General features: G+C 44.1%; 4 protein-coding genes across 5 annotated transcripts; 1 reads left to right on the top strand and 3 right to left on the bottom strand.

The window, feature by feature from the left end:
* Window positions 1-55: 55 nt before the first annotated feature.
* LOC135596117 (uncharacterized) lies at window positions 56-829 on the bottom strand. The gene is made up of 2 exons (XM_065087930.1): window positions 474-829; window positions 56-364 (listed from the first exon to the last, which is right to left on the bottom strand). Exons 1-2 carry the CDS (start codon window positions 661-663, stop codon window positions 243-245), a joined length of 312 nt encoding a protein of 103 aa, XP_064944002.1. The 5' UTR covers window positions 664-829; the 3' UTR covers window positions 56-242.
* A 1,105-nt stretch (window positions 830-1,934) lies between these two features.
* Window positions 1,935-3,549, top strand: LOC103969049 (WRKY transcription factor WRKY51). Its single transcript, XM_009382460.3, has 3 exons — window positions 1,935-2,677; window positions 2,764-2,889; window positions 2,972-3,549. Exons 1-3 carry the CDS (start codon window positions 1,995-1,997, stop codon window positions 3,129-3,131), a joined length of 969 nt encoding a protein of 322 aa, XP_009380735.2. The 5' UTR covers window positions 1,935-1,994; the 3' UTR covers window positions 3,132-3,549.
* Window positions 3,550-4,135: 586 nt separating this feature from the next.
* On the bottom strand, window positions 4,136-6,950 carry LOC103969048 (nucleotide-sugar uncharacterized transporter 2). Of its 2 annotated transcripts, XM_009382459.3 has the most exons (7): window positions 6,716-6,949; window positions 5,952-6,100; window positions 5,661-5,869; window positions 5,488-5,581; window positions 5,233-5,399; window positions 4,957-5,127; window positions 4,136-4,713 (listed from the first exon to the last, which is right to left on the bottom strand). In XM_009382459.3, exons 1-7 carry the CDS (start codon window positions 6,804-6,806, stop codon window positions 4,515-4,517), a joined length of 1,080 nt encoding a protein of 359 aa, XP_009380734.2. In that variant the 5' UTR covers window positions 6,807-6,949; the 3' UTR covers window positions 4,136-4,514. The 2 variants fall into 2 exon arrangements, with proteins under 2 accessions (XP_009380734.2, XP_064943999.1); XM_065087927.1 differs by lacking the exon at window positions 4,136-4,713 and having other exon boundaries at window positions 4,953-5,127; window positions 6,716-6,950.
* A 1,260-nt stretch (window positions 6,951-8,210) lies between these two features.
* On the bottom strand, window positions 8,211-14,858 carry LOC103969047 (coatomer subunit beta-1). The gene is made up of 4 exons (XM_009382457.3): window positions 12,284-14,858; window positions 9,930-10,439; window positions 8,886-8,971; window positions 8,211-8,758 (listed from the first exon to the last, which is right to left on the bottom strand). Exons 1-4 carry the CDS (start codon window positions 14,339-14,341, stop codon window positions 8,554-8,556), a joined length of 2,859 nt encoding a protein of 952 aa, XP_009380732.2. The 5' UTR covers window positions 14,342-14,858; the 3' UTR covers window positions 8,211-8,553.
* Between the last annotated feature and the right edge of the window lie 65 nt (window positions 14,859-14,923).

The raw sequence follows: 14,923 nt of genomic DNA, 5'->3' as shown, positions 1-14,923 counted from the left end.
CACACAACTTCTACTAAAAGAGTCACCACAGAGCTAGAAAAATAAGAGCAGCACAGACAGACAAAAAGCTTATTTTGAATTACTTGACCGGAATTACACGGCAGAGTTACTCAAATAAGTAACAAACTACAACAACATTAAAAGCAGAACGAAAGAAAACCATGAGATCTGTACACATGTGAAAGTAAACAGTGACAGAAATCAGTGAGCAACGGGGGGGGGGGGGGGAAAGAAATTTACTCTCATACAGGAGGAATGTTAGAAAAGGAAAAGCCTTTGTAACCCTTGTAAGCGTAGTACGCAATCCGCGTGTAGTAGAATCCCGGGATGAACAGCATCGACCCCAGGATCGCAAACAAAACTCCTAATCCCACCAAAAACAGAAGAAAAATCACAAGTTTAGCGAGAAAAGAGGGCAGGCGAGTCAAATTCCGGCCAGGGTTTAGGAAAGAGGGGCAATCGAGTGGGATTACCATGGGTTCGGTCGCCACCGACCTCGTTGGCGGCCATGATGATGCCGAGAACGACTCCGAGGGCGCCGAGGACGAGGAGGCCGACGGCGAGGGCGATCTCCTTGACGGGGGGGCGGTGGTGGACGACGTAGGCGCCGTCCATCGTGATGCCCTCGTCCGAGATCGAGAAGGCCCTGTCGACGTACGCCATTGCCGACCACAAACTAGCTCGATCGATCGATCAATGGCGCAGAGAAGAGACCAGAAGAGATCGTGGGAGGAACGGGGAGTAACGTAGATCTCGAAGGATGAGCGCGAGATGCGCTAATGTGGTCGAGCGATAAAACCATGTCATTTTATTGAAGGGTTGCAATCGGAAGCTTGTCAAAGTGACTAAGAATCGCTAATGCCACTCTCTTTAATATAAAATGATTGACCAGGGTCAACAATTTTGACTCTGCAAAGAATTTGATGTCTACTAATTTTAAGAACATGGATCCAATTTTATCACAAAATATATTTCCGAAAAATTATTTGTGTATATTTTATATACATGCACATGTTGCCATATATTTATATATGTTTATATATGCCCCTCACGGCAATTTCCAAGATTCGTGTCTCAATCAAACTTAAATGAACAGTAGAGATGTGATGGAGGGAGCGAGATGGACGGTGGTCTGGAGCCCACTGCTTACAACGGCTTATGCTCTCGAAATCAACGGCTCCGGGTTCAGTCATCGGTGATCCAACGGATGATTCCCTCAGCGTTTTGCTAATGGCCCCACCGAGGGTTGGTCAACACTCGCAGCTGCCAAAAGCCAGCGCTTTCGTCCGCTTCGATATATTAGCCACACCCAGGCAACGCTTACCCAACCCCGCCCGGAGATCTTCGGACACCCAAACCTTTTCTCCTTCACAAGTTTTCTTGAGGTGACGTCGACGTCACTTTCACCAACTCCAACGTATTTCCTTGTTACCAGTAGCAACTCACCGTCAATGCCACAGCTGCTTCGTCACACAAGACAAAAATAAAAAAGCTACGAGATGCCCAACCCGATGAACTTCCCGCGGTGATTGGATCCAGAACTTGGGAGCCACAACGCTCTCCAATCGCAAGACCGGTGATTTGTCGGGTAAATAAAAAATTCATCTTTATCTTTATCTACTTTTCTTACTTCGTTGGGAAGCTCGAAAGCCAAAAGTCTCTGGCGTCGTCGCTACCCGTTATGGGTCCCACGATGGGCCCCAGCATCTAGTCCAATAACGCGGGCGCGAGTTGTTTGTGGCAGTGTGGGGCCCTCGGTGCTGCTGATTTGAGTGCCTGCCACCTCGTCTAGTGGGGTGGGCGAGGCAACAAGCGTTTCTGATTGCGATTCCATCACGAAGAAAAAGCGGCGGATCACAGCCGTCGGATAGAAAGCTACCTTTGACTCGAGTCTTCGGGGTCCTCTTCCTCTCCTTTATAACAGTCTGCCCTTCGCACTCACCTTCGCCTTCGTATGTTTCTAATGATCTGTTGCTTGGAGCTTCGATCTGCGAATGATGGCTGTTGATCTGATGGGGTACGCCAAGATGGACGACCAGATTGCTATCCAGGAGGCCGACGCCGCTGGGATTCGCTCCATGGAGCACCTCATCAGTCGCCTCCCCCACCACCACCAGCAGCAACTCGACTGCCTCGAGATCACCGACCAAGCCGTCTCCAAATTCAAGAAGGTCATCTCCTTCCTCAACCGCACCGGACACGCCCGCTTCCGCCGCAGCACCACCTCGCCGCCGTCGGAACCGCCGGCCGAGCCGTCGCTTCCCGAAGCAGCGAAGACCCTCACCCTCGCCCCGATCCCGCTCCGGGTCAAGCCCCCCAGTTATCCCCTGCCGCCGCCAGCACGGACGTTGACGGTGGATTTCACCGAGCCGATCAACTGCGGCGAGGTGTCACCTCCGAGCCAGTACAGCAAGGAGTGCTTCAGCATCACGACGCCGATGTCGTCTGCGACGTCCTCGTTCATGTCGTCCGTCACCGGTGACGCTAGCGTGTCGAACGGCCGGTTCGGAGCCGCCTCCTTCCTCTTCCCCCCGCCCGCCGCCGCGATATCTGCTGGCAAGCCGCCACTCTCGTCCGCGCTCAAGCGACGGTGCCATGAGCACGACCACGCGAATTCCGAGCACGTGACCGGAAGGTACGCCGTCCCCGGCGCCCGCTGCCACTGCTCCAAGAGAAGGTGAAGAGAAGGACTCCTCAAGTCAGCAAGTCGTGCGATTTGATCGTCGCGTCTTTAGCCTCTAAATGCTTTCATATCTGAAGCAGGAAATCGAGGGTTAAGCGGACGATCCGCGTGCCGGCGATAAGCTCGAAGGTGGCCGACATCCCCCCGGACGACTACTCGTGGCGCAAGTACGGGCAGAAGCCGATCAAGGGATCCCCGTATCCCAGGTACCCAAACGCCTCCCTCCTCCACATCCAACCGTCCGATCTCCATCTAACCCTTCCTCTCCCTTCGTGTACGACGCACCAGGGGCTACTACAAGTGCAGCTCGGTGCGCGGCTGCCCGGCGAGGAAGCACGTGGAGCGGGCGCCGGACGACCCCACGATGCTGATCGTCACGTACGAGGGCGAGCACCGCCACACCCCCACCGGCGCCGCTCCCGAGCCTATCCCGGCGGCCGCCATCTGACTCCGACCGTCCCGTTGTCTGGATCGAAAAGAAGGCCTGATGGTGCTCGTCAAAATGCGTTCGTGTATAGACCTGGAAAAAGTCCGGAAAACAAAAAAAAAAAAAAAAGACGAAAAATTCGAAGAAAATTGACTCGTGGACAGTTGGATTGGAAATTGGTTTGAGATCCGGGGATGCCGCCGAATGGCTCCAGAGATGTGATCAGAAAAGTCAAAAGATGTTGCTGTCGTTGACTGTTGTCAGCTGTGATGGCGATGTGAGGTGGCCATCTTTTTCTCTTCTTTGGTAGTGTGGGGAGGAGTTGATGTTAGTGGTGGTAGGTCAACCATTCTGTCTCTGGGTAAAGAAGCTCTCAGTAGTCGGTGTCATAATTAAAGATATTAATATGGATTATAGCTGCATTTAACTTTGGATCCAATCTATGTCTGTTCATTTATGACACAAGCTCACTCACATATGGAGTGGTTTTCTATGTTGTGGAGGAAGAAGCTTCCTTGAGTTGATGAGCACATCATGAAATGTGGGGCAATTATATCAACCACTATCGCCTGCACTCAAGCCAATACATAATGCTGGTGGGTGGAGGTTGGCAAGGAAGCACAATGTGAAGGGTGATGATGGCGACCACTGATTACTAAAGTTGCTTTAAACATTGTGGAATCTGTGTGACTTTTTATGATGAGCAGTGTAGTCTCATCTGTGGGTGGATATGACTGGTCATTGACTTTGGGAGACCAGGACAGCTAATGCCATTGACTAAAGTTGTGAAGTGGAGCATGAGGACCTCAGAACAATCCAAAAAGTATCATGCAAGGCTTCATGGACATCATATCCTGCAATATTTAAGTAAAACTGGGTAAAGATATATTCAAATTGTCTTGGAAGAGTTGCTGGACATGTGCAGCAGAAACAATCAGAACAATATGAGAAATTGAAATGCATAAATGAATGGGTAGAAACACAGAACCAAGTAAAGCAGAGCTGTTCAAGTTCTGAAGGAGCCATCAAATTCTAAGAGTCTCAACTAATATATAAAGATAAGAGTTTTCCTGTTATATGTACATCTGTTGAAAAATAGGGAACAGAGTAAATGAAATGGATTACATTTGCATCTTTACTATATCATGTTTAGTATCTCCTGAGTTATTGAAGAAAATCTATACAGTTGCACAAAAGTATTCTGAGACTAAAAGTTGATGATTCTTAATGAGTATGACCTGCTCACTTGATATGCTCAATCTTTTTTACTCTATATTATCCCCAATCAGAGACTCCAAATGTTGAAAATGAGTCTTCAGCTTCTTAGACTGCTTCACTGGTACTATCTCCACCGTGGAAATTGATACTTCCCTTGCTAAGTCCAAATTTTGCTGGAGGAAATGCTCATTTTGCTGGCTTGGCTCCTTGTTTATGAGAGGTCGATAGGTTGAGGTATGTGTACAATGACATCCCTCCCAGAGCTGTGACAGCTCCACAGATGCTAGAGATTCCTGGATTAGAATAAAAAAGAAGGAATCCTCCGAGAAGGATGACACATGTTTTGAACTGTCCAAGAACGACATGGGAAGTTGCAGATGTTGCCCTGTGACAATAGAATAAGGAAACATCTTTTAGAAAATCATGTATCAGACTACAACTTCGAGAAGCCATAAAAACTTTTATGGATTCCAAAGGAACTTTCTTTTGCAAAAGACAAATAAAAATTACGAATCTTTCAATCTTTGTTAAGTGGTACTGGTAAACCACCACCAACCAAATATTTTTCGTGTGAAAATATATGTCAAGTTCCAGAAGAACTTCATCTCATAAGAAAAGAATCTCTTACCCAAGAGCCAAAGCACCAGACCACTGAAGCAGGAATCCAAGGACAGCTGACATGAAAATAGCAGACGAATTGGTCGAATTCCATCGAAACGAAAGAGCACCTGGTGGGTCAAGCCAAGGCATCAATCCAACCAGAAAGAAGAGTGTGACTGGTGTGGTCTTCCACATTAATCTGTTTGATGGCCTCAAGTTAGCAAACTATTCATTGATTCAAACTAGGTAAACAAGTTGATATCAACGAACTAGTTCCAAGTTGCAATTTAGAAAGAATACATACGCCAGGGCAGTCCAATTATGCTGCTGCTGTAGATTTGACCATAGAATCTTATTAACAGCACTAGGTATTATCCATGCTAACGCTATGCAAGCACCAAATAAGTTGAATTCAAGGTCTGTAACTGTTGCAACAGCAACACCAGCAGACACTATAGTTAAAGCCAGCACCTGCGAGGTTCAGCATAGAAGTGTCACAACCTGAGCAACTTACCTATAATCATACCAGAATTAATTTATAAGCCATAGAATTTATCACCTTCTGATAGGAGACTGTCTTTCTGAAGAACATGAATTCAGCTAGAACAATTGTTGGTGTCACTGCAATTTTAGCCATCTGATAGAATCCCACACTGGAACATCAACAGTTAATGACTTATCAGCAAAACCGAAGCATATCTTGCAGCATAGTGAGGAAAACTTTATTCTTACCTGTTGCATTTCAAGCTGACATTAGCAAGGCCACTAGAAAGGGACATCACAATGCCAAGAGCCAACAGGGAAGAGAATGGAGTTGACTTGGAAGGAGGTGAGGCTGGAAGGAGGAAGAATGCCTTCAAGATAGCCATTAATAACCAGCTCAAAGAGTAATGGATAAAGGTGAGAAAGATGGGGTAGTTAAACCCTACTTTCCCAAGCACCTGAGACCCAAAGAAAATATACTTAAATGAAGATTCAATGGCCAATAGTATATCGGACCAGCAGCGGTAGAAGAATGCACACCAATTTGTTCATCATGATAATGCCAACAGAAACCAAGAAATTGAAACTTAAAGCAACTGTTGGGCCACAAACACGTTGCTGCAAACGTCTCGCACCCTCAAACGAGTGCAGTTCACTGAGAGAAGCTTCAATATCCTCGAATGCTCTACCTGAAAATCCAAGGGAAAACCATTTCTGAAGACAAATGATGAACAAATACTCTAGCCCTGCAGTTATTTTTTTTCGCTACAGTTTTCAATACTTTAACAATTGAATCAAAGAAAACAGCAAACACTACAGAATGCATGTTACTATCCATGCACATTTAGAAACCATCAGCAAAGTTATAGTGGTTGGAAGCTCCCAATATGAAGCAGCACTTGAATTATCAAGCTTCTGCATGCTGTTCTATGGATCGAAGAACATACCTAAAGCCTAGTTTCTCTCCTGCCAACCGGTAATATTAAACCAATATCCAATTCAAGCCTCATTGCATAGATGTCTCACTATTTCTTGGAAAAGTTGCAGATATAAAACTTCCATCTTTTGAAACCAATCTTTAGAAACCTATTGTCTAATCTTCCCAATATACCATTGTCGAATCGTTTCCCACCAATCTAGCGAGAAAACTAAGTAGAGATATACACAAACTAAATATTGTGAATCAGCAGGATCAGACAAAGCCACGGCAATCTTTATCATGAAAAGGGCACTGCGATACACGATTAAGGTGATCACAAAGCAAATTGTGGCGTTTGGAGGAGGAGAGGAGGGGTAAGGGTGACCTCGGTCTCCGGGGTCGCTATCTTTGCCCTTGTGGAATCCCCTGACATCTTTCCGCAGGATAAAGTTCATCACCATCCTACTGCACAGCATCCCACCAAGCACTAACACCAAACCCCAACCCACAGCTTCAATTCGCAGCAAACTTGTCGCCCGCCGTGGGAAGCGCAGATGAGACCCCAAAGAACAGGGGAGGAAGACGAGGGAAAAGAGGGGCGAACACCGCTTACGACGGAAAGAAGGGCGCAATATATAGAAGAGGAGGCGGTGACGATGGGGTGAGGGGAGAGGGCGGTGAGGGGACCGCGGTCGTGGGAGGAGCCGTTGTTGTGTCGGAGCGCGAGAAGGTGTCGGGATTGAGGCAATCACGCGCGAGGGTGATTTCTCGTTGATCTCAGCCGTCCGAGCTAAAGATCAACGGTCCGATGCGAGTCACTAACGTTAAACCGAAGTTAGAAGGCATCGGAATGCCCAGACGGATTCAAATTGATTCCATCTACGGAATTAGGAAGTGTTCCTCATCCAATTCCTTTGCACACAAAAGGAGTGTTTCTCATCGGAAATAGGATCTTCGAATCAAGTCAAAGCTCGGCCATTTCTTTGAGAGGGATTTATCTTGTGAAGATTTATGGATATTAAAAGAGTAATGATCAACGAGTTCGGCACTTTGTTTTCTAGTTTGGTTAAGTCAACATGTCAGTTCTTTAGGACAAAAGATGTTTGGAAGGTTCTTGCGATTCATCAGGTTTGATGTATTTGATGCAAACTTTTATCTAATTCTCCCTACCTCTCCCTCTGACTTGGCCAAGATATCGATGGCTAGTTTCTAATTGTTCTGCCGAAGTCCTAATTATTTTAATCAATTATATGAATCTTTTATCACCATTAAGATCAATAAAAATATATATGTTTAATTAAATTAAAAATATTAAAAAATATTCACAAATAAAAATATTTTTATTTTTTAATAAATCTATATATCCATATCAATATTCTCATATCAACAATACAAATTTTTAATATATGTTATTCTTTAATCATCCAACTTTTCTTGATATCGTATAAGCCAAAATTACATTTGGACTATGATTTGGTACTGTGGTCCTCCATCAGCTATAATATCATATAGGAATCCAAAATTTAGTCAAAATCTTGACATTCTTGTTCTTCGTGATCCAACTTCAATCATACAAAAAGATACAAAAAGATGTACTCGAAAATGGATTATGACAGTAAACATAATAATTCACAGCATGAAACAGCACATTGAGCCTCTAATCTAAGAGGCAGGTTAATACAATTAATTAGGATGACCTGCATATAGCTCATATTTTACCAAGTAAATAAAACTTTCTTCTTATTTGTAAAAATAATAATAATTCACAGCATAAAACGATTGCTTATATATGCATCTGCTGCTTATTACACAGGCAGGAAGGCACTGCTTTGCTCTTTTATAAAGAGGACCACATACAAAAGAGAAAACCTACAAGGATGAATCCACAAAAGGATGAGAAATCAGTGTTAATATTCGGTGGTTCACTCTCAAGCAAGGCAACCCCAACACAAGTTACAGAATATAGAACTACTGCAAAAAATTAGGTCTCTCAGATGGGAGAACTTATTTTAAGCAATCATGTAGAATCAAATCCCTGTATCAATTTACTACAAAATAGTGCAAACGGAACAAGTGCCGGTCCTGCTACCTCTTGCTCACAAAGCATAAGATGACTCGAGGAAATGATTCTGAAACCGAATCGATTAGAAAATCCTTTTCAGAAAACCAAAAAAAAAAATGCAGTACGGGATGTTGAACTGGACATAATAGATATAGTTGTCACTAATTACCGCCCTTCTGTTTTAAAGTGATCTTATCCCCTAAACTGAGGGCAATCCCTTGCGTCTTGCTCCTTATTCTGATATAACCACTTAGCTTACCATCAGCCTGCTTCTCAACACTCACATTGACCAAAGCATCCTCTCCGAAGACACTCTTAGCGTACAGGTTAGCAGCAAGAAACCCACACTCCCCGTCCACGGCAGAGCTGGAATAATCACAGAAATATGCTCATCAAAAGAAACATCAATTGATTATGCAACAATAATCTAATTTTCTTCTTATGTGATGATATATCAGGACCTAAGTAATAGATGAATGGAGTGAGAACTTACGGTGGTGTGAGGCACTTCATGTTGGTCGACTTGATTATGTGATTCAAAAATTCCTTCTCATCCTGTATTACAGTGTTCACTGCAACCTGTAAATAGCAACAAAGACAAATATTAATTTATAGTTCTTGTTTAACAATGCCAAAGCTGGATTTATGATTCCACAAAGCAAAATAGAAGCACAGGGATAAAGCAAAAGAGGGCATAAGATTCATAAAAAAATTGCATGGAGATTGAGACTTGGGGACCATCATCTTCAGGAGGAGCTAAATATCATTATAAATTGTAACCATTATTGGACAAAAAGAGTGAAGAAAACCAACGTGTAACTCCCTTGGAATAAAAAATCACAGCACCAAGTTATCATGGGCTCAAGCACACAGTTGGAAAGTACCAAACAGTAAATAAATTACATCTCACATGCTTAACCGAAAAATGTAAGTCTCCTTATGAATTTACATTCATGGCTAGAAAAAGAAAACCATGAGGATGTACAAAGCAACACCATTATCCACTTCCTCTGCTATAGGAATGACAGTCAAATTACTAAATGATAATGAAAAATGTTAATAATCAAGTATTGAATAGCCTGTCAAGGTAAGGAGTTCCTCACAAACATTTTCTTATTCAATATCAACTTCTGTTCCATGCTAATATCATATCTTCTAAGAAGTCTAGAATTTCTTAAGTCAGCTTTTTAAAAGTTCCAGACATCAATATGCAACATGTAATTAAGAGTTACATACAGATAGTCAATGTATTTATAGTTTCTTCTATGTTCCGAAGATCAATTATCAGACACAATAGATACCCATGATGTGATTTCAAGAGTTTTTAGGCCAATATTCAAAAGAAAGAACAAGTACATATTTTCTTCTGATACATTAATATCTCTTGAACAACTAGTTTGACATATGTTCTCTTCATGCCATATTACACTACAAATTATTACCTTAACTTTATCCAGAGTTTATCAATCGAGTGTATATGAATTAACATCACTAATAGACACACAACAAATGAGTTTGAAAATAAAGATAAGCATACCTTGTTTTCCCATTCGAATTCTGCCCACATATTCCTAAATGTCACATCAGCACAGGAAGCAGGAGATATGTAGTCCATGATGTCAATGTGGATGTCACTGAGGACGACAACAGTTCTCTCAAGCACATTTGAAGTTTCATATACAATATTACCAAATATGACTCCAGTCTCTGTTGAAGAAACCTTTATATTGGCTCGAATTTGCTTGCTTGACTCTGGAGCTAGAGTATAGTTCTGTGGCCGGTCTACAAGTTTGAGGTCTCCCATGGTTGCTAATTCCAAGCACAAATTCTGAAGTGTTTCCTTTGTTCGGTTAATCACAGTTACATCAAGGACAATGTCATAATGATGAACTGTCACAAATGCCTCAGCATACACAGGATCACTGAATCCAGTGAGTTGAAGAATTCGATTCAACTTATTTGCATCATCTCCATCCTTCATAAATTCTCCAGTTGCACGTTTCAAGTCATCTTGGACCTCATCCTCCAACTCAAGCTGGCTCATACCCTATAAACATCAACACCAAAAAAATTTTGAAAATGCCTGTGGCTTAGAAAATAATATAGCTTTGAATTTGTACAGGAAAATAGCATCATCCAGTATTATTTCAGATATAGCCCAAATAAAATATCATGCAGCAACATAAAGGGGAAAAAAAGTCTTACAGCACAAGCACAAGTTCAGCAAGTAGAAGATTAGGATAACGAAAATTGAAACATAAAGCAATATCTCACATTTGTACATGGAAATGCATTATAAATTATAATGAAATACCTAAAAGGGCAAATAAAATTTAGCTGCCTTTGATTGTTAAGTGACAATTATGTATCCAAAGTTATCATAATTCTGTTAGATGCTAATTGTTAGTTCTGTTTTGTCTAGGAGAAATCAGCTAAGGTAAAAGTGGCTATTTAAGTACAAGTGTGACCATTAAGTTATTCTATTTAGCTTTCACAATGCATAAACTGGTGTGCTCTGGTACAGAGTTTCTTTAAACAAAGAAGGAAGAAAATCTCTAAACAAAAAAACCACAAGCAAGAAAATCAGTAAACAAAACAAACAACTACATAGTTGGATACTTCAATCTCTAATGCTTTTGTTAGAATAACCATTCGTATCGGCTAACAGGAAAGATGTTTGTTTTGTGATTTAGGTTTGACCAGATCATTTTCACATCTTACTTCCCACGCATTCCCATGGTCAGACATACCTTAAGACCCAACAGATGAGGTTATGTCAGATTGAGCACCTAGATCGCAGACCTAACCAGCTCAATATGATAAGGTAATCACTATGAAGCATACCTAGACACATGTGCCAAGATCTTGATAACACCCATCACCATCCTCAGCTTCATGTAGACGATCATTTGATATGTAAATGGCCATCAACAATTCTTTGAAATGAATCTTTATAAAGTTGATAGACACATCAATATTATTTGCTACTCCTTATTTGTACGACGTACGACAATCGTCTAATATATGAGGAGAATAGAACATATCCAAGAAACAACACATAGTAATAATAGAAGACAAAAGGATCCCAAGGCCAGGTGGATTTATTACTTTCAAAATTTAATGAACTATAAAATCTTTCTTGGAAGTATCTTCAGCATTTTGCTTTATAAACTAGGCAAACAAGAATGAATTGGATGGAAATTGAACTTTGCCAACTACTACACCAAGAAGTTCAGAAATCATCTCTCACTAATACGCTATTCAAGTAGTAAGTTATACACGTATGCTACCACCATTCAAGTAGTGAGTCATGTAGATCCTCTAGCTATGTTAGTAGAATGAAGAGGTGCTCCCATCCTACAAGTGGGGCGACTATCTAAAGAGATGGACACTCCTAACTACAAACAGTAAAAAATTACAGAAAGAGGTAAAAGTCAGAATCACAAATCATCAAGGGGCTGACTATCCCTTGCAAGGCACTATATAGTGTAGAGAAAATTTACACTATGGATAAATTCCTTAGCATGGGAAGCACCCCTATTCCTCCTCCTTCCTCTCCAATTTTCTCTTTGAGCTGACCACTACATTTCAGGCCTTTGCTTGCTGTTCTTTTACCATGAATCGGATCCTTTTTTGGTGTCCAAAGCAGAATCCTATTCCTGTGACTACTGTTAATATCCAGCCATTCGCACAAGCACGAGGAGAGAAAAATCTTTTAGCCATAGAACCCAAAAACTAAATGGTTTCCTACTGGACTAAAAGCCTAGCATAGAATTTTGCATCATAAAGATTTTGTAAAATGTCAAACGCAATGAAAAAAAGAAAAGAAACATAAGTACTCACTGATGTTCAATCAATTAGTTTAATAAGAAAAAGCTCAGAATTCCTTACCTTCCTACTCTTCAAATGGTAGAAATCAATGAGATCATCGGGTTGTGCATGGGAAATTTGGGCCTTAGCTTTAATCTCCTCAGTTTCTCGGAATTGCTTCTCTGCAAGCATCTTTGCAAAACTCTGGCGGCACGATTGCAACCATATTTTCCTCACCTCATCACCAGTGTTGCAGAGCAATCTAATGCACAGCACAATCCTGTCAAAAGAATCATTATCGATCGGGTGGGGAAGAAAGGAAGATTGTCCTAATTGCAACATGGAAGTCGTTATCAGCAAGACCCCAGTGCATGCTTTGTTTGCCTCGGACTTTGATGGCTGGACCTCCTCCAGTCTCAAAACCAGCTTAGTTAAAGTGCAAGCAACAACTGATCCTACGAAGAAGTCACCAGACAAAATCAGTGACCTCAAATTCCCAGGCGAACCCAAAGATCCAGGAAGAACAATCGGAGCAGATAAAGCGGTTTCCGAGGCAGCACTTTGGGTTGCGTATGTCCCATCCGCCAAAACCACAGGCCTTCTCGATGAAATAGTAGCAGATGAGTTGACCTGCTGGGGTTTTTTTGAACCATCCATAACCTCCCCCTCCTCAGTGGTAGTGTAAAAGGGAAGATCTCCGAGGCACTGCTTGATTGTCGCGATCCCACTCTCCACCTCTGAGAGAGAAAGGCAGTACTCACCAATGACCCAAAGAGCACACGTGCAGACCCTCGCAGCACGAATCTGATAAAATGTGTCGAGGAGCCGCGTGATGATGGACACTCTGAGCTTTGGATTGGTCTCAATTATCTCTTTCACAAAGAGAACCACATCAAGAGCAGAAGCTACAATGGTGTCCCCAAGGAAATCCATCAGCAGATGAACAACAGTGCTCGCAACCTCGGGGAACTTGATGGCACATGAGTGAATAGCCTGCACCAGCATCTGCCGGTACTCCCCATTCTTCTCAAGCTCGATGGTCTGGGTCTTCACGACCTCCTTCTTGAGTGCGAGCACCACCTCATCAACGTTCTTTGACGTGATCAGCTCAAGGGCGATGTCCAACGTCTTGCGCCTGATGTCAAGATTGGGACTTGACAGCGCACGCAACACATCCATGATCATCTCCATCATGATCTCCCTGTGCGACGATTTGAGCTCGTTGAGACGGTCGAGCACGATGAGCTTCACGTTGTTGTCGCTCTGCGTAAGGAGGAGCTGGCAGTAGGTGTTGGCGGCAGCCCGGATGGCGGTTGGGGCGGAGGACATTGCTACGAGCGTGTTGGCACACTCATAGACGACGGCGGCAGACGGGGAATTGAGAAGGGAGATGATGATCTTGATGTACTTGCCCTTCTCGGCAGGGTTGGAGCGGCAGACCCTGCGGATGAGATCGAGGGCGGCCATCTGAAGGAGGTCGCCCCAGTCAGGGACGTGGTCGGCGTGGGAGAGGAGGTGGGCGACCGCACGGGGCTGAGCGCAGGAGGCCAGCATGAGGAAGGCATTGCGGCGGGCGGAGAGGTCTTGTTCGGAGGACAGGGCCTTCTCGACCAGCTCGGGGGCATCGGGGAGCAACTGCTCGCCGGCCTGGCCGGGAAGGCGGTAGATGGCGGCGACGGCGAGGAGTGCGTGGCGGCGGATGAAGGGGTGACGATGGTCGAGATTGGCCAGGACGGAGGGAACGAGAGGCTCCAAGATCTCCGGCTCGGAGAGGCGGCAGAGGAAGCGGAGGGTGACGCCGCAGATGTATTCGTTGGGGTGCTGCAGGTTGTTGCGTAGGTTCTGGCAGATAAGGATCATCTCGGGGAGCACGCGGCCGCGGGCATCCGTCTTGTCGATGATCTCCAGGTAGAGGAGGAGCAGTTTCTGCACGGTGTGGTCCTCGGAAGGCAGCACGTAGCGCACGATAGTGATGAAGAGCTGGGGAAGGGTCTCGCCATTTAGGAGGAGCATGATGGCCTTCTTGAGGGCGTCGACCTTAGCGTCCACGTCGTTCCCCTCAAGGGCCTCCTTGATCTCGTTCGCCATGGCCGGCGAGCCCTTGTCGAAGTGGATCAGCAGCGAGCACGACTTCTCCATCTCGTAACGCTTGCTTCCCGCGCTGGAAACTCCTTCAAAGCCCTAGATCTGGATATGGTGGATCGGAAGGATCTGAGGTGAGGAGGCGCGAGATCCGGATCGGCGAGAAGGAAAATGAAGACGACTCGGTGGAGAGATCGAAGGGCTCCGGTGGGGGAATTGGGGTCGAATCCTGTGGAGATCGAAGGGTTTCGTCGGGATTCGGAGGACGAGGCGCCGGGTGGAGGACTCAGCGGCGAGGCGGACGTCGGGGATCGAGCGATGCGTTCCTTCGCTATGAACTATCAACCGGACACCACGCTTGCGGATTGGGCTTTAAACTGGGTCTATTGTCAAAATTGAGCTTTGACTTGGGCCTAATGTCAAAATTGGGCCTAATGAAGTCCGCTCGCCACTAAACATTCAAAATTCGTCATTCAAAATTGGGCCTAATGTCACTGAAAGCATCTTCTTTGAAAGCAATCACCGTGCAAAACTGGTCCACTTCTACCTTATGCTTTAGGTTTAGGATCCAAAAGTAAGAGAAGAGAAGACAGATGGAAAGAACACTGCAAAAAGCATAATCCAACAACAACAGTGAAT

The sequence above is a fragment of the Musa acuminata genome, chromosome BXJ1-10, assembly GCF_036884655.1.
Source record: "Musa acuminata AAA Group cultivar baxijiao chromosome BXJ1-10, Cavendish_Baxijiao_AAA, whole genome shotgun sequence".
NCBI lineage: Eukaryota > Viridiplantae > Streptophyta > Magnoliopsida > Zingiberales > Musaceae > Musa > Musa acuminata.
The sequence above is the reverse complement of the archived record's forward strand: the minus strand, read 5'-3'. Positions and strand labels throughout refer to the sequence as shown.